The 18,353-nt window shown below is 43.9% G+C and overlaps 1 protein-coding gene and 1 long non-coding RNA gene across 7 annotated transcripts in view; one reads left to right on the top strand and one right to left on the bottom strand.

Moving 5' to 3' along the window:
- The window catches only part of LOC138303771 (uncharacterized), a 46,020-nt gene extending 45,370 nt beyond the window's left edge, over positions 1–650 (bottom strand). Inside the window, exon 1 of the long non-coding RNA XR_011205444.1 lies at positions 593–650. This is a non-coding gene — a long non-coding RNA (uncharacterized lncRNA). The remainder of the gene's footprint in view (positions 1–592) is intronic.
- A 21-nt stretch (positions 651–671) lies between these two features.
- Positions 672–18,353, top strand: part of SLC17A9 (solute carrier family 17 member 9) — a 71,395-nt gene continuing 53,713 nt past the window's right edge. Inside the window, exons 1-6 of one of the 6 annotated variants that reach the window (XM_069243162.1) lie at positions 672–888; positions 1,530–1,724; positions 10,377–10,574; positions 12,191–12,330; positions 14,440–14,539; positions 16,899–17,029. In XM_069243162.1, the coding sequence (XP_069099263.1) occupies positions 1,585–1,724; positions 10,377–10,574; positions 12,191–12,330; positions 14,440–14,539; positions 16,899–17,029 (709 nt within the window). In that variant the 5' untranslated portion in view covers positions 672–888; positions 1,530–1,584. Of the gene's footprint in view, positions 889–909; positions 1,121–1,293; positions 1,423–1,529; positions 1,725–1,786; positions 1,889–10,376; positions 10,575–12,190; positions 12,331–14,439; positions 14,540–16,898; positions 17,030–18,353 lie in introns of those variants that run through there. The other 5 variants (XM_069243166.1, XM_069243163.1, XM_069243164.1 and 2 more) reach the window with 5 other exon arrangements.

Here is an 18,353-nt window from a genome sequence, read left to right as displayed (position 1 = left end):
AACTGAAGAATATTGGGTACAGACAGGAACCGCACTCCCCAAAGGCTGCGGAGAATACACTGTATCTGCACAGTGAGAGAGACCAGTCAGCCCTGGGCATCGGTGGTGCACAACCTCCGTCAGCTTCCCAGGTGGCGCCATGCCATCAGGGACATCATGCTCCAATTTAGAGCTTTTTTTCCACAAATCGTTATTTCCAAGAGAATATACCCATGACTACAACTCCCAGATTGCAATATATCGTAAGAGGAAATTCCAGGTTTGGAAAAGTGTCTCTGAAGATTCGCAGTCACCTGGTACCCTTAACCCTTAGGAGACGGGGGAGCAGGGCAGATACACGCTTTGGGTGGGATTAAAGTTAGTGTGGGGGTAAATACCTGTACATGGCATGACATTGGGGCTTGGGGGCACGACATCTCTGCCCTGGGGAGTCAGTGCAGTGCTTAGGGGGCGAACAGCGCTCTGGAGTTGTTGCCAGGAAGCATTGGGATATGGGACTAATCGACTTTGGGGCTAAAATCAGCGTTCGGTAAAGGGAGGGGTGGGCAGAGTCATGGCTTCTGCAGGGGAGGGGGCAGACTAAATACTGAACCTGTGGCGTGTGGGAGTAGCCATGGGCGGAGCCCACATCGTGTGGGTTATAACTTCGATGAAACGTCAGCAACGGGAGCTGGGCGTCCCTGGGGGCTGAGGCATCACAGGGCACGGGCGGCCGTGTCTGCAGGCGGGGGCCCGGATGCCTGGCGCGGGGAGGGATGCTGCGAGGCTCGGCCTCTCCTCACTTCCTGGCTCGGAGGCTGCAGGAAGTGTGCGGGTCTGAAAGTGACACGTGGAAACTGTTCACTTCAACAGCAACAAGCCCGGAGCAGCAGCGGAGGGGGCGGGCAGGTAGCTGGGGCGGGTTCCCGTCCCTGGGGGCTGTGCAAACTAACCCCACCCCCAGACCCCTCAAAGGACCAACCTCGGGAGCGACATCTGTGGAAGGGGGAGGCGCAGGTAGAAGCCCCGACAATTTATTCTCCACGTGAGCAGCGCCAGGGGGGAGAGTGGAAACGTTATAAAGGTGATAGCCCCCCAACCCCCTCCAGCTGGAACCGCAGCGCTGCGTGGGATGTATGAGGTAGACTGACCCCTCTGAGGAGCCACAGGCGCCCCCCCCCCTCCCAAGGAGTCCGGCATCACGCTGGGTCAGATAGACTCCCCGGAGGAATCACATGGGTTCCCCCGCGGAATCACAAGATGCCCTTTGACTAATACCCTCCACTCCCCCCCCCCCCCCCCCATCGGAGGCTCCACGTGAGAAACTGCAGCCGTTTCCCTCAATCTCAGAGGGACCACTTAAGCTTTTCTCATGAGTGATGCTGCCGAGGGACTACACTCCCCTGCAAGAAATGCTCTGCTCTTTCCTGCAGAAACTGACTTGTACGTCTTTATTTCCACCCCCCTCACTTTATCCTCTAAGAGCAGTGTCTCCCCCACACCACGATATTGACACCCCTGAATAATCACTCGTGCTCTTTCCACTTCAGGTCACGCCACCGAGGAAGCGCCGGCGGCCACCCCACACCCCCTCGGGTCCTGTGAATGGCCACCCCTCAATGTTTACAGAATGGCTTCACTGCTGACCTGCTGCCCCCTCTACTCCCGCACCAACAACCGGAAGCCGGTCCGACAACCTACCTGGGGGAGAAGAGAAGCGACAACGCGGGTCCTTACTGGACCAGGTAAGGATTGATGACGTCACTTCTGTGTAGGGGGGGCAGGAGGCTTGATGTCACTTGTGTGGGGAAGAGGACAGCTGGCCTGGTAAGGGCGTCTGACGTAAAGTCTGTTCTGTGCGGAGGAGGAAGTATTGGACCACGTCCGGCTGGGGGACGTTCTGGGCCAGGTAAGGATGGCTGACGTCACTTGTGTGGGGAGGAGAATTTACTGGTCAAATAAGGAAGACTGACTTCATTTGTGTGGGGATGAGGAGTTCTTGGCCAAAGTAAGGATGGCTGATCTCACTTTATGAGGGAGGGCGTACTGGGGCACATAGGTCGAAGTGGGCGGATCGCAGGGGCATGGCGTGCCCACACTTTTTTTTGATTTATGAAAAACCATTCTGCTACTTTTTGTAAAAAGACAACCTTCCTGATGGTTAATTCTGATAGCTGACATGCTTCCGCTGAAGTGTCATTCAGTGAGTCTCCTTTGCTGTGAACTGAAGCTGGGCAGACAGGTAAACATGCCTTCCTGCCAGGGTGCCTGCTTGTCTGAAAGAAATGCAAATGTGCCCTACCAGTTACTCTTCACATATAAAGGGTAATCTGCAAATGTAAAAGATGCAAGGGAGCCGTACTGGCTTTGCTTGATCGAATCACTTGAAGCTATGTGATGACGAAGATTTATTCTTTTTGAGTGGTTGTGCAAAGAGTTAACAACTGAGCCATGAAGATTGTACTTGTAATCATAATTGTATTAATATAGCTCTTAGTACTACTCCTGGAGGTGTTGAAGAGACAGTAATGTAAAAAAAAAATTGCATTACTTACACTCTGGGTATTACTAAAATCCATATTTTGGAAGCACCATTTTATCTTAAACCTTTTTGTAGCAGTCTTATCTTATACTGAGTGTAATGCAAGCTTAAAATAATTATTTACATATTTACAGTGCTTTCTGTCACAGGTTATGACCTTTGTAGCACTAAAAATACACAGATCACAACTCGCGCACACTCACAAATCATAGCGTCAAAGAGTTTCCATGCTTTTTTTTAATGCACATTGTCGACTGTTGGGGCAGGTAAGGGTGGCTGACGTCACTGGTATGGGGGGGGAGAAGTAATGGACGAGGTAGATTGACAATGGCGCTGCTTCGGAGGTGGGGTTGGGGGGTATTGTACCGCCTTAAAAAAAATATTTTGTGATAAATAGTTGGGTGCAGGTGCTTTCAGACTGGTACAGTTGAGGTGTCTGTCTGATTTCACCAGGAATATTTTTGGTCATTTTACAAATTTTTTTTTTTTTTTTTTTTTTTCTCACTTATTTTCTCTGCCAATTTGCATTCCTCTACCTTTCCACTGCTCCTTAAGCCCCTCTTGTGCACCCTGATTGTCGTATAATGTATTTTAACTTTATGTGCCAGCGTGATTGTCGGAAAATCTGAAGCTCACACTCGCTACCCCAATCTTACTGACCATGCTACACCCCTGAGGGATGGCTGACGTCCCTCCAGGGAAGAGATGGGAACGGACCAGCTAAAACGGTTACCCAATCCTCCCTAGACCCGTGAACCCAGCATGTTTGCACTGAGCGCGAGCCGTCCTTGGGCGCGTGAATGTTGGTCTACTGTGCTTACTAGGCGCCGAATCACCCTCAGGCTTTTGGGCGAAGCGTAGAGTTCCCTTCTCACCCAAGGAAGGTGTCTTACTGGAAATACAGGTGTTCCCAAGCAGCGCGCGCCGTCCTAGCTGCGGGCTCGACGTCTTATTTTATAAACAAATTAATTTATTTACAAACTCATTTGCCTCTAGAAGTTTAACACATCTTGAAACTCTGAATAACATCTGTGGCTTTGCATATCAACAAGAGGGCGTGCGAGGCAGGCCTGAACGTTGAATAAATATGCTTTTACCGCTTTACCAAGCCTTTACTAACGCGTTAATAATTGTTAAACACCGTCTGGTAGTGAGTCCCAAATCCGAGGCCTTAGGTCAGATTACAGATTCCCTTTCACGCTTGTTACCAGGAACTCAAGTCTTTCACTGTCAGAGAACGTACGTGGGAAATTCCTTTGACTGCATTTTACACACCAACTGCTCCATTTAGTGTTTTAAACCACAAAAGGTGAGGAATGCGGTGCTTGAGAAAGTGTAAACCGCCAGCGGGACTCGGCTGCATTTCAAAGGCCTTTGTTTTGTGGAGAGAAATAATATGGAAGTTGTTGCGAAGTAAAACGCCTCACCAAACACTGTAAACCGTAAACACCTCTGTCACGGCCCCGCACGGGAGTCTCTCTGAACTCAGTCAATCTTCACTTAATCCGTCTTCATCTGACGTCATTCCGAACCCACATTCCAACTTGGATTCTTGACTCGCGCTCGAGTCAAGAATCTAGTGGCGCAACCCATCCCCCAACATTTAGCAATTCCAAAATATTAGTTACATAACATAAATATGACAATAACACTTCCTAATACATTTCAATGCAGAATAATTAAATGCATCTACCCTAATTAAATCAATAAAACCTACCCTTTCAAGAAATGAAACAACAAAACGCCCCCCTTTATCAAAAGCATACATAACAAAATTTAATACATCAAGTAATTCTGGAAAAAACATTGCTTTGATGCTCCCGTAGTGCACTCTCAAATGTGCAGGTTTCTTTTTAACACTTCCACTTTTGCTCAGTGTTTCCCACTTGCACTCTCCTGCTTCTGTTATTTCCTGATCACCTTCAGTGTCCTTTTGCACCCTCCCATCACCATCATTTACTCCTTCCCTTTCAATCCTCCCTCTCGTTACCATCCCGCTATCCCTCTTCCTCCAGCCATTCTTTTTTCCAGTTCCTTGCACTTCCACAACTTTGTTGCACATGGCCATCCGTATCGCATGCCGCACCCTTCCAGGACTCAAGCTGGCTGGATTCATAAATACTACTTCTACCTTCCAAGGGCTTAAATACGGACTCTCCTTCCTTCATTTCCCTCGTCCCTTCACTTATACCATATCCTCCACTTGTATCCTCACCTCCTTCGCACCTGACTTACTATCACAATCCGTTTTATACTTGTCTTGTACATCCTTGAAACCCTGTCTTACAATTTCTGATGACCAATGAACTTGTTTGTATTTTTCCATCCAACCCTGGGTATCCTTGGTAAAAGGCAGTCTACCCCGCATGATCCTCGTGGCACAATACTACAGCTTTACTCCTTAGAATTTGAGGTGGTGTATTCTTGTCCCTTCTCAGTAAATTTTCTTTCCACACAGTTAGTTCTTCTCGTATTTCCCAAACGTTGCAGCTGTCCTCCTCCAAAAACTTCCTAAACTTCACCCTCCAATCACATAACCCTTCACTCTTTGTAACATGATGATATTGCTCATTGCTTCCTCCAATTCCTTTGTGGTTCAGGCACTTTTTTCTTCACACATCCAAGCCACTTTTAATTCCTTGTCCCCATCATCACTCACTTCACGCAATGGAAGCCTACTGAGACAGCCTGCCGTCTTACTCTTTACCAGGGGCCGCTCTAGGGCAGTGCAATCAATGCCAACACACAAGGTAATGACTTCATATGGGTGCGTCTGTTTGCATGTATAGTACGCTTTTCAAAGCACCTGCTGTTCCTTGCCTCGAGCAATTTTCAGGCAACAATACAAATGTCAAGATGGTTCTATTGATTAATGTACCGGCTGGATAAGATAGGAGTCTTGTCCCGTGGCAATTATAACTAACCCTAATGTAGCGCAGAGGGTTAATATGTCTGCTGCAAATGTGTACTATGCAGATCGCAAAGTGCATATAATGTCAATAGGTCAGTGAGTTACTGCTTTTGTCAGAGAGATCCTTTTTGTTACTTGCAGTTTATAATTTTAAATTCTAATATAGAACAGTAAGCTATTAACTGTCCTCAAAGAGCAGCATGAAAACTGCAAGGTATACATTTCAGTGTTATTTTTCCCCAGTCTTTCATTATCCTAATGTTGCAAAAAGGGTTCATTTGAGTAGAAATTAATTATTCTTATTAAAGAGAATCCCTCAACCATGGTGTTGCATTTTAAATTGAGTTTGAGTGCTTGGTCTGGAGAAGCACAATCTATACAGCCTACCAGTATGGATGGCACTGTGTAGTCCTCTGCTCTATCTAACATTTCCTATACACTGATTTACACATGTATGATTCATTGTCTCTGAAGGTGCGTGTAATGTAAAGTGCTCCGACACCCTATACTGGTATGAGTGGTGCTAAAAAACAAATTAAATGCATATGAGAGAGAGTGGTTATTGCCTTGAGTGGATCTGTTAAAGGGTGGTAGTGAGGGAATCCGTGGTGGAGGTGGTCATTGGAGGTGGTCATTGGGGGGGCGCCAACAAACATTGTCACACAGGGTGCCACCAGTGCTAAAGCCGGCCCTGCTCTTTACTTCAGGTACATATTGTACTATGTAGTTGTAATCCATCAATCTTATTGACAATTTGGCAATCCTAGGTGTGGCAGTTAATAACCCTTCAGTAGTCAGCAGTTGAATCCGGGGTCTATTATCACATCTCACCAACACTTCAAGACCCCATATAAAATTTCTGAAATGTTCCAAACCCCACACTACTGCCAAAGCCTCTCTTCCACCATGTAACCACGTTCCTCAGCAGGACTAACGTCTAGTTTATTTTGGGCAGGGGAACCTTTCAATTACAGTATTCTCATTGAGGTGTCTCGGGTCCACACAAACTGATTTTCCCACTGGGTATCTTTGCCACAACAATAGGAGGAATCCATTCAGATGCTTCTGCATTCTCAATTATGCCTGCAGTTAATAGCCTTTCCATTTGTGCATTCACCCCTCCCTTACACTAGAGGTAACTTCCACATTTTGTGTATTTTTGGTTTGGCATTTGATTTTTAGAACCATCTTGTGGGAAGATCCCTTCCATGATCACCTTCAAAATATGGCATGTCCTGTTTAAATACGAAATTTCCCTTATAAATATCCCGTTCTGTGTAAATAACACTTTTCCCTTATACTCGTGGCATTTCCTGAACAAATTCAATGATTTCTGTAGAAATATGATTGGTCCTGATACAGTATATTGTGCACCTCTGAAATATTATGTTACTTGAATATATATTGGTATTTGGGAATACCTGGGTAAATATTACACTTCCAGTATGTACATGATGCTGCCTGTATATGGAGACACTAAGCAAAAATCTAACTGCTTGTATAATTATCACCCCTGCATTAATATTGGATGTATTGCATATATATATATATATGACACTCATCAGCAATAAAATATGAGTATAATCATCATTATTACTACTGATAATACCATCCCCTTTCCAATAGAAATCAAATTAAAATCATTATTAATCACACCATTTTTTAACCGTCATTTCTCCTAAAGATAAAGAAACCGTAGTTGCTACGGTTGCCTTAATTAAACGAAATAAGTATTCAAAGGCATCCTTCACTTTCCGCGTTCCAACAGTATTTAAGAAGGGTTTCAAATGCTTTTTTGCTCTCCATTATGAAGGCTGGACATAACTTAAAGGTATACTAAAGATCTTTGGGAACTTTAAGTGAGAAGCTACAAAAAGACTTTCATAAAGTTCTGAGAGCCTAGATAGAAACCCAAACTGGAATAACAAAAGTACATACCCATTGAAGAAATTGGCACGCTCCATGGTAACCTGCACCTTGTTCTTTCTTCGGTCTACTAAAGTGTCCTAGTGACTCTCGCCATAACATTCTCTTTATCTGCATTAAATGAGTGTCCAAGTGATTTCTCACCTAAATACAGTTTTGGAACAAATATTGTTTCATCTTGTACAATAGTGATTAAACATAGTCAATTTTTTAAATAAAGCATAGAGCCCGAGTTTCTCATTACTCACAAATTTAGATTCACTTAAGCATAATTTATCACTGCTACAGGTTTAATATTTTGCTTAGTTAACATGGCCAGGAATTTTATGGCCAAAAGTTCGATTTCTGATCTCAGGGACCACAACCCCACTTCCAGTCATAACTCCTCTTGTACAGTAGGAGTATATTAAATGCCTTCAAGTGGATTTACCCTTGAACCCTATAAATCTTGTATAAAAACAAGTTTATACAACAGTAAGGATCAGCTAAACTAAATAGGCTTTTAACAAAGGTTTAACTAAAATATACATAGCTTCTATACATATATCATAGTTCAAATAACACACTCCAAAGTGCACTCCTTGCCCTTTTAAACACGACTTCTTCATGCTCGCTAAACACTAAATTCTCACTTAAAATGATATCTAAATAGTTACAGGACATGGCCCTTTGAAATTAAATGTGACATTATGCAACATCCAGGGAAATTCCTTGTGTTATGATCCATGTATAGCACCTGTGTTTTCTTAATATTCATAATGAATTTATTTTTCGTGCACTGTAGTCTCATATCACCTAGCTGTAGAGCTATCTGTGTGCAGTCTATAGTTTCTGGAGATCACTAGGAGGGGGGGGGGCGGGGGGAGCAAAAGTGCTAACTTGTATCCATGCATTAATATGGTTATTCATTTTAGATATGGCATCCCATGCCTCTGAGGAATCCCAATCCTCCCATAATCTTTGTCCCATACCTTTAGTTGAGTGAACTGAATTTAATTTCTGATTAGTATATTCTGCATGTCTTAAGTGTTTTCAGTGTGTAGCCCGTTGTGAAGATGCACTGAATTATGTGATGCTTCCAAAGTCTTCAGTTACGTATACCCTTGTGCATCCCTTACCACTTGGTTACGGTATTCCACAGTATACAACCAAAAACAGTGTCCACCAGCAAGGTCTCAAGCTCAGCCTGTATCGTTTTTAATGTTCATTGTTTCACTGGAGACCCACCTCTAAATGTAATATTAATTTTGTGCATTTTGATGTCAGCCCCACCATGCTAATATTTCTGATCCCTTGACTTCTCCTTGTCTTTGTTATGTGATGGGTATGACAACCTTGTCTGACCTTGGGGAATATAGAAAGTTAGTGCTGTCAGCAGGCGGAAGCCCGCCCATAGACCATTTTTTAGGCGATGTTAGAGTTTCAGATTTTTAGGCTTGAAGAGTTGGGAGCCATAGCCTAATTTAATTTAATTAACTGGCATACGGAATAGTACAATTTACAGCCTGCAAATCAAGCCATTAAGGGTTGTTGCCTTCACGCACTTTGCAATGTTATCTTGCTCGAGAATTGCTTTTCGGGACTTCCTGTATGGGCATTAGATGTTCATCGAAACAGATGTTACCGGTGGGATTATTCAGCCATGAAGGTGGTTTAATGATTTGAGAAGAAGTTTATTGGTTTTGTGGCTTTGAATAAGGAGCGGTGATAGCAACGGTTGCCCTTGCCTTTAATATAGACCGGTTAGTTGGAGGTACCTCCAGTTTCGCAAAGCCTTCTTTTGTTGTGGGTTGGCTAGCTATGAGACCACTGAGCCGGTAACCTGTGGAGGACTGGCTGGTAGAGAGAAGGAGGTGGTACAGTAGAGCTAGGTTGCTGATAGGGGACAAACGCCTGTGTGGCAAAATTTGGTAGGTCCAAGAAGTTCAAACAGAACTGGTAGGTCGTCCAAGAAAGGATTAGATGACCACTAGGTCTAGTAGCCTTATCCCAGTAAGTGAAAATATATATATTCTGGGAGGCAGGCATACCAAGATGTTATGTTTAGGAGTAGTAAAGTGTAAGAAGAGGGTGTTGGTTTTGAGGCTATAGAGAGAGGTTAGGCGATGGGTGTAAGGATGTCCACGTGCTCCTTGCCTGTAAGGGTATTTTTCCAAAGCAGCAAGCCAGGTGTAGCAACATTTGTGAATAGTCACTTTAAGCAGTCCTTACTAATCTTTGCCTCCTGTGATCGGATGTGCAGTTTTGCTCTTTTTTTCCCTTATGGATAACCTGCTGCCACCAGGGCTACCAGGAGTATTCTGTTTTGTGTAGATATGGTTTTGTTTTGTCCAGCAGTGTTGTCCTTGGCAGGTCTGCAGTGTCCATATTCTTGGTCCTTTTTCCGGGGATCAGGGTATTTTCTTCACGTGCCTTTAGACACGTTTCTGCAGTGCGATTTTACAACACCCCACAAATCCTTTGTAATTAGACACATGAGTGGGCACTATTGCCTACCTGTCTCTGTCCATTTCTGACTGCTACCTTCCCTATCACACTCCAGTGCTTAGATATCTCTCCCTCAGGCAGTTCTTGGGTGTCTCCTCCCTGTCCTACCACCAGCATGTGATCCTTCCCCTTCTTATATTATGGTGCAGCAAGGCAGATAGAACCTCGCGGTAGATGTACCAATACTGTGGAAGACCAACCTGGTCTTAGGCATTGCATCCCAAACCTATGGGAAGCTGTAGAATTTCACAACCGGAGTAGGACCGAGGAGGGGTTCCCAGCCTGGTATATTGTTCCAGTATTTTAGTAGGCAGTACTAGAAAAAATATCAATTTTAAGCACTTCAAGTGTTCACAGCTCAAGGAATGGAGACATAGGAAGAGTGGGGCAATTAGTCCCAGATAAAGCAGTGCACCAGCCTAAATGTAAACATGTTTCAAACAAATGCCTTGTTCATACCCTTCTTCGGGGTCTCAGTGCGGACCTGAAAGGCCTCTAAAAACTTGTAACTTTCTCTCTCCTCTACCTCAGGCCGGAGTCCCGCGTATGGACGGTGATGTTACTTCTAGGCACATGTCTTCTGTACTGTGCCAGGGTCACCATGCCCATCTGCTCCGTGTCAATGAGCACTCACTTCAACTGGGACAAGAAGCAATCCGGCATGGTCCTCGGCAGCTTTTTCTGGGGGTACTGCCTGACCCAGATAATTGGCGGTCACCTGAGCGACAAGTAAGTGTATGGATGAATCGATAAATAAAGAAACTTATATAGCACAGCACTGCCAACAAAATTGCTACTCGGAATTCAAGGGCTGAGAATGCTTGGAGCAGGGAAGAGCCTGGTCAATATATATATCTAGAGACCATAAGGAAGTCTAAATAACAGTACTACCATACATTTGTTTTTTGATAGATGAGGTGTACCCCAATACTATGGCTTTAAAAATCCTGGTTTGATGTCTGACTGGATAACAGTTAAATAAAAAAAATTGTCGATAGAGCTTATCTTTTGTAAGGCTGGCAGTCCATGAAATTTTAGACTTTTTTTTTTCCAACCTTTCGGAGAAATTGACTGTCAGCCATTCTCAGAATTTCCATATAGGCCAGTTCGACTTTGTGTATATGTCACCATAATTATAAGGGGTAACTGGTAGGCACCTAAGACAAGAGGACCTGTAGGTCAGAGCTTAGTGGGGTTATGCCAGGTCCAAAAAAGTCCTCTTTTGGTAGCAGGATTAAGAGAATCCGTGCATTTGCTAATTGTTCATTCTAGGTATTAGATTTTATTGTGAAGTGGCCTTGGGCAGCAACTCTGCGACCACCGCTCGCATTAAAGCAGGCTTTAATGTGACAAAGTTGGGTCTGGTGGCTGGGTGTACCAATGCATGCCCTTCAGACACCCGTGTTTGATCTCCCGGCCGCTGGTTCAAATCCCTGTGGGTCCACTCGGACTTTAACCTTTTAGCCGTCGGAAAAAAGAGTACCATTTATTTGGTTAATAAACACCTGTTATTGCAGCATGTGAAATGGGAAAGCAGGTCAAAAGAACACAACACGTTCTCCTGGTATTGTTTACGTTTAGTATTGCAGAGCTAGACTGAGCTTAAATGAGACCTTGAAAATCTTTTCACCCCAGTCCCTTATTGCACTGACCAGGTGCTGCACACGAGACAGTGCGAGCCTTTCTAGGAAGGTTTGGGTTATCCCACTAACGAAATCTGAAACAAATTTTGGTCTTAGCAATTCATTTGACAGCACAATTTACAAACATATTTATTGGCTAAAAAGTCCTGATTAAAAATAAACAGTCAAAAAGCTGCACTGACAGTTTTCCGACCTCCCTTTAGTGCTTGATGATCTCACTTCTACACCCACAGCTTTATTAGTTGGGAAATTAGAGATGCACGTGCCACGAATCTCACTGACTAAGCTACAACCCTGTCAGCTATGTGGAACTGTTGAAGTTACAGCATGCTGGCCTTCTGGTGAGTCAATGCAACTGTGGTTCTGCCAGTGAGTTCATGCACACCCAGGCCTGCTGGTGAATTGATGCATGTGTCGTGTATCAGTGTCCAACACATACAAGTGCCTGCTGGTGGGTTCAAGCGGGTGGGCCAACTGATGAGTTAACCGGTTACTGGGCTTGGTTGTGAGTTGATGCCTGCCCAGCTCTGCTGCTGAGTTAATGCACATGCGGACTTGCTTGTGGGTTGACACATCTGGGCATGCAGTGAAGTGGCAAATGCCCTGGACTAGTGGTGAGTTCAATGATGATGTGACTTTACGTGACCATGTCTCTTTGCAAAGATGATAGTCACTCTGGTTGACTTTGTGTCCCTCTTGCAGGATTGGAGGTGAGAAGGTGCTCCTCCTGTCTGCCTTGTCATGGGGACTCATCACCGTGGCCACCCCGGTAGTGGCGCACTTGTCGTCTATGCCCCTTACCCTCGTGATTGTGTTCCGATTCCTCATGGGACTGCTGCAAGGTGAGCAAATGGAAATTCTATCTGGAACTGAGACTATTGTTATCTTCATGCCAGACTTTTAGGAGCTCAGCTGGTAAAAAAACACAAAAAAAGAGCCATGTTGTGCTGAAAGAATGATTTCTGACCTAATGGAATGCCTAGGAGGCGCATGGTAAAGAACAATAGATCAATACAACGCAACACTGATCTCTGGTGACCAGTAAATGTACCACGTTTGCAGAAAGCAGGCACTCTGCCAATAGGCCAAGGAATGGCAATTTGCTCTGTCTTTGAGAAAGTGGAAGAAGTCGCGGTAAGGGTGCCAGAGTGCGATGATCTTTGGGAGGGGGGCTTCCTTCCCTGACTGTCAGACTCTTCAGCAGTAGCACTCTGTTGCTGTGTGATGTCTAGATTGTTCATCAATGTGTGAATAGTTTACTGGCATAAGAGGTTACCGAAACCAGTGACGAGAACACGTAAATCTAGTTTCCGCCTTCTACCATTGGGTGCCTGATTCTGAATGGATTTTGTTTAAAACACTGCATAATATGCATGTTGTATCCCCCAAAAAAAGTGGCCATCGGATGGCTAAAACCCAACATTCTCCTCCTATGTTGGCCTCTTGAAGGACCTTTTATATGTAGCTTGAAAAATAATTAATTTAAATACATTTTAGGGTCAAAAAGCCAAGTTTGGCAGCTGCACATTTCATAAATATAAAGTAATAAACTGATCAGGTGTATGAATCGTTCAGGCAGCTGATTATTTCTAATCAGGCGTGATAGGTGAACTCTGATGTTTAATGGGCTGATCTTAGAGTCCTAGCGCCTAGAAGCTGCTTTTCTTAAAACTTTGCCCTTACATTTTTAGTTGCTAGTCTCAGTGAGGCGCCAATGAAGTAGGGGAAATGGGGGCAGGGGCATAGCTCGCCCGAAGGTTGTAGGACCGGTCCCTCCGTTGCAAAGCATGAACTGCACTTGTGAGCTTTACGGGTAAACTAGAAGTGCTCTCCTGCCTGCTTTCGGATTCAGTTTTCCAGACATAATGAATACTTATCACGCAACTTGGTTGGATTTATTTGTTGGCATTTCCATTTGCATTTATTCATAGTAACTATTTTGCTTTTCTTTTATGTGTCCATCCATACTTGGGGCCTTATTTAGAGTTTGGCGGACGGGTTACTCCATGACAAACGTGATGGATATACTGTCCGCCATTTTACGATCCCCATAGGCTATAATGGGATCGTAATACGGTGGACTGGAAATCCATCATGGTTGTGACAGAGTAACCTCCCTCCGCAAAACTCTAAATCAGGCCCTAAGCTTGTGTGCTGTCAAAACAAAACACAAGGTTATGGCTAATATATTTCCATTTTTAATGGTTTTGTTTCCATAAATATTGGCATGAATAAAGATGGTTTTTCATCAGTACTAATGTGTATAAATCTTTTTATTTAAAGGAAACAAATGCACGTAGATTTTAGTGAAAGAGGGAGGTAAAATTCACCAGTGTGGACTCAGTAGTAAGATAATGAGGCTCTTCACGAAAAAGGTGGTCAATACACAAAGCTATGTTTCAGTAGGAACAGGAGTATTTGTTTTTTTTAATCTGCACTAATGTGTAAAAATCAGTATATTTAAAGACTCACCAGTGGGGGTTCAGTAGTAACACAAGGAGGCTCTTCACAGAAAGGGTGGTCAATAAACAAAGCTGTGTTTCAGCACGATCACAAATATATATATTTTTTTAAGTCTGAGGGCAAACCAATGGCAGACCTAATGGTAGATCAGAGACAAAGCTGGAGTCTTAGTAGAATAGATGGAATAGGAGAAAGCAGGGATTGGCAGACTGGGTGACCCTACTGTCATTATCTTGAGGGGCAAATGGTGGGCCCGGCTTGGTACAAATTGGCGATACTACAGGGCTTTGTGGTACTCGCACGAACGCCAACGAAGGTCAAAGTGGATCATTGGCTTTGTGATTTGGCGTTTCTTGTACCCTACTCCTTTGATTGTGCTATAATCCGAGTGCAGCCTTCAGGTCGTGTTTATACATGCGCAGATCAATGGCGTGAATAGCCTGATCCAGCGGGCAGTGCTGGTAACCGTTTTCCTCTTTGAATTCCAGGAGTCCATTTTCCATCTTTGACGAGCCTTCTGTCCCAGCGAGTCCGGGAGAATGAGCGGGCCTTCACCTGCTGCACCGTGGGCTCTGGGTCACAGTTTGGGTGAGTTCACAATACACTAAGGGAGCCTGCTGTGGCTTTTCAGTGCCTTCCCGGTGTACCTAGATCAGGTCGAGCACAGGCAGCAGCTGTGCAATCTTCCCTCACATACTTGGAAGAAGTGTAGCCCTGAGAGCAGTGCAAGCTTTCCTCCCACACTGAACAATGTAGTATATGCCACAGCTGCCAGAATTCCTTCACACACTCCCAAACATTGGCCTGGGAGCAGTTTGAGCTTCCTACACACACCGTGCACAGGTTACAGCCGTGCTAGCCTCACACACCACAAGCACAGGCTGTTGCAGTGCAAGCTTCTCTCACACATAACGGGTACATCACGTTACATATGTGCAAGCTTCCCTTGGTTGTAGAAGGTGCATCATGGACAACAGTTTAGCAAACATCTAACGCACATAGTACATAAAACACAGGTGACGGATGTTGAGCTTCCAGTGTGTGAGGAGAAGGACCCCTTGTACGATATGCGCAATTGAATAATGGTTAGTGCATGGTGTACTTGAAAAGGAATAGGTAGAGTATCTAGTTCCTGGAATCATATAATATTCATAGTTGTTTACATATTTTATGTTTATTTTGTTTACTTAGAGCATACCAAGAGCCCATTATTTGTCAGAATATTGTAAAAGAGGGTAACTGGTTAACACAACATGGACAGCATCAAAGAAGTAGATATGAGGGTAAAAATTATAACCAAGATCATTAGACCACTGCTGACATCCCTTTTAAGGAAACCTTGGAGGCTTTTTTAGGCAAAGAAGAGTAAGATTATACATGTAAAGGCTACTGGTTCATCTCACTGGCTTGCCTTTGATATTAAAGTTTAGGAATCCTTCAAGAAGTTGAAATTAAAAGGTGGTTACTTGATGAGACTGGGTTGTTGAGGGTTAGGGCCAGTGTGGCCAATGGTCTGGGTAGAGGGTGGTTGTTGGTTGAAGGTGAGGGGGGGGGTGTGTCAGTGGAAGATGGAAAAACCTCCAACAGGTAGGTATGTGGGTGCTAGTGGCAATGTCTATGCCTGTAGTGTGAAGCAGAGGGTAAGGAGGCCATGAATTGAAGGGTCTAACCTTTTAATGGGAAAAGTGGGTGGTCGGCAGAGAATGTTACACTTCGGGTTGGCTTCACCACCATAAGTGGGATTAGTAAAGGTGGACATTTGAGACATGGTTCAACTGAAATGTAGGATGACTGGTAATTTACATTATGTGTAGATTGAGAGTTAATTTCTCAGGCGTTGCACATTGTGGTTGTGGGTCATACTGGTAAGGGTCACTGATGGAATGCTACTTCTCAAAACCATCAATCCGGAGTTATGTACGGTGGAGAAAGTTCTATTCAGAAGTACAATCTCTACGTGATGGGGAAGCTTGATGTGACTGGTGTAAGCAGTGCCTATACAAAGGTGTTTGGTAACACTGGGTTTATATAGTGTCCAAAATTAGGCCACTTCAATGGAGTATCTCTTGAAGAGGAGGGCTTTCAAATACTATTGGAATATGATGCGGTTTCTGACTCTTCAAAGTCAAGTGGCAAGAGTTTTGAGTTCTCTGGTGTATCCCAAAAATTGTTGGCTGGGGCCTTTTAGGTTTGGCATCAGGCAAGACATTTTGGCTTCAGTAATTATATGCATATTATAGTTACTTATGGGGCTTTCAGGCAGACCTTTTCGTCCATTTGTCTGTTTTTTGTGTGATTCACATTTATCTTCCACCTACTATAGCATGGATAGTGGGTTAGCCACTTCCAGCCATTAGCTACATTTTCTCTGACAAGGAGGATATCCTCATCTAATGTTGTTCCTTCACGTGGCAGTTATCTACTATGGCAGTGAGTGTTTTTGAGGAAAAAGTATTTTTGCTTTTAGCCAATGCTTTTTAGATTGATGCATGAATGGCTGCTTCCCAATAATAAAGTTATACAAAAATCCATTACTAAACAAAACAAGCAGTGACAAAGTCAAATGGCTGGCGGCCAATGGCAGATGTATTGGCTTTACAATGCTTGTTTCTTCTTGAAGCTTTGCATTTCTTGTCCTAGTTCATTTTTTTTCTGCATAATGTTCTGGTGCCTCCTTTGATTGTTTCTGAGGTGTTTTGTTATTTTTGGGTTTCAAGGTAGAGGGCTTTGTATCTCAAGCCAGTCATTATTAAAATTGGAAACCAGTGTGGCGAGGTTGTGTGCAGTAATATAGTTGCAGTGCCACTGTCATTCTTTGATGTTATGCAACGGAAGGTATCTTCTGGTATCTTTACCCTGTGATGTGCTCTTAGAAAGAGGGTGATTCTGGGCTGGAGATGAGGGAAGGACACATTCTAACTGTTTGCCCCACACTTCTTTGTTCTAGCACACTAGTGATCGGTGCAGCGGGCTCTCTCCTGCTCGACTGGTACGGCTGGGAGAGTGTCTTCTTCTTCTCCGGATTCCTGACCTTACTTTGGGTTTATTACATGTACAAGCAGCACTTCTCTGAAAAAGGTAAGCTCACCCCTTTGTTCTCCAAACCACTGGCACTGACACTCATGCATTACCTAGGGCCTGATGTAGATCCCGAAGAAAGTGTTACTACGTTGCAACTTGGACAGATATCCTGTCCGCCGAAAACTAAATCCCATAGAAAAACAATGGTATTTAGATTGTGGGGGATAAGATATCCATCACCGTTGCGCCAGAGTAGCCCCTCCATCGAGATCTAAATCAGGCCCTTTGTTACTTAACTACCAGGAAACTGCTAGAATGTGAAAAGTGAATGCTCTTCACTTTCCTTCAAGGATATAATGGCTGGTCTGACTCTTTGAGATATTCCCACAGGGTTCTGCCTTGAAAGGGTTGCCACCAACCTAGTCAGACTGGCTGAGGTTTATGCCAGGCGGGTGCCTCATGAGTGGCTCCATCTCAATCTTTCTGTGCTCCTTTTTGAGAGTACCCACCTGTCCAGAAACCTTTCTTTGTTTTTGACTGGCTAATCTCCGGGCACATCCATTGGAGACCAAATGAACAAACCTGAGGGCTGCGTTGAATTCTCAGTAACTCTCTCTGTTTTGAAAGTTTGAAGGCAGCTCTGACTAATGGAGTTCTTTAGCAGGCCATTCTGTCTTCTGGTTCATTTTGGAGGCGGTTTCATTCCATAGGGTGCAGTTTCTATAGGGGTTACATGCTCTAGTCCAGTGGTTTTAACCTGAGGTCTGTGCATCTTTGGCGGTTTGCGGCGGCGGTTTGCGGTACCTTCTCAGGAAGTCTGAAGTTGTTTAAAACATTAGTTCATATTAGCAAATTAATAAATGCATGCATAAAAAAAGAACGTAAAGGTAAACAGGGTAAAACGCTCTGTAAATGTGAAGTAATTTGAAATGGAGAGCTAAAAATGAAGTTGGCATCAGAAAACAATAGTCTGGACAACTGATGACTTCACCGAAAGCACTTATGCACCAACAAAAACAGCATACATTAGGAGCAAAAAAAAAAACAAAGTAATATTCTAGAGCCTGTTGTATTGTTTGTTTTTTGCCTTTTAGACATTTTTAAATACTGTAACCTTTCCATTAACATTTCGATTTTGTAAATCTTTTGTCTGTGTATTAAGCAAAATGTTTTATAATGTACTTATTAATTTAATGTGTGCTTGTTTATTAAGTTATGTGTATTATCTTGAGGTCCAAATTGTTGAAATTCCTCAGGTGGGGTCACCGGTATCCAGTAGTCAGAGGTTGAGAACCGCTGCTGTAGTCCGTATTGCATAGGAGTACCCAGCAGATTTCTGTCAACTTTAAATAGCTGCTGTTGCATTTGGACCTTGAAAAAC

The sequence above is a fragment of the Pleurodeles waltl genome, chromosome 7, assembly GCF_031143425.1.
Source record: "Pleurodeles waltl isolate 20211129_DDA chromosome 7, aPleWal1.hap1.20221129, whole genome shotgun sequence".
Taxonomy (NCBI): Eukaryota; Metazoa; Chordata; class Amphibia; order Caudata; family Salamandridae; genus Pleurodeles; species Pleurodeles waltl.
Note: the sequence above shows the minus strand (reverse complement) of the source record. Positions and strands in the feature narration are given on the sequence as shown.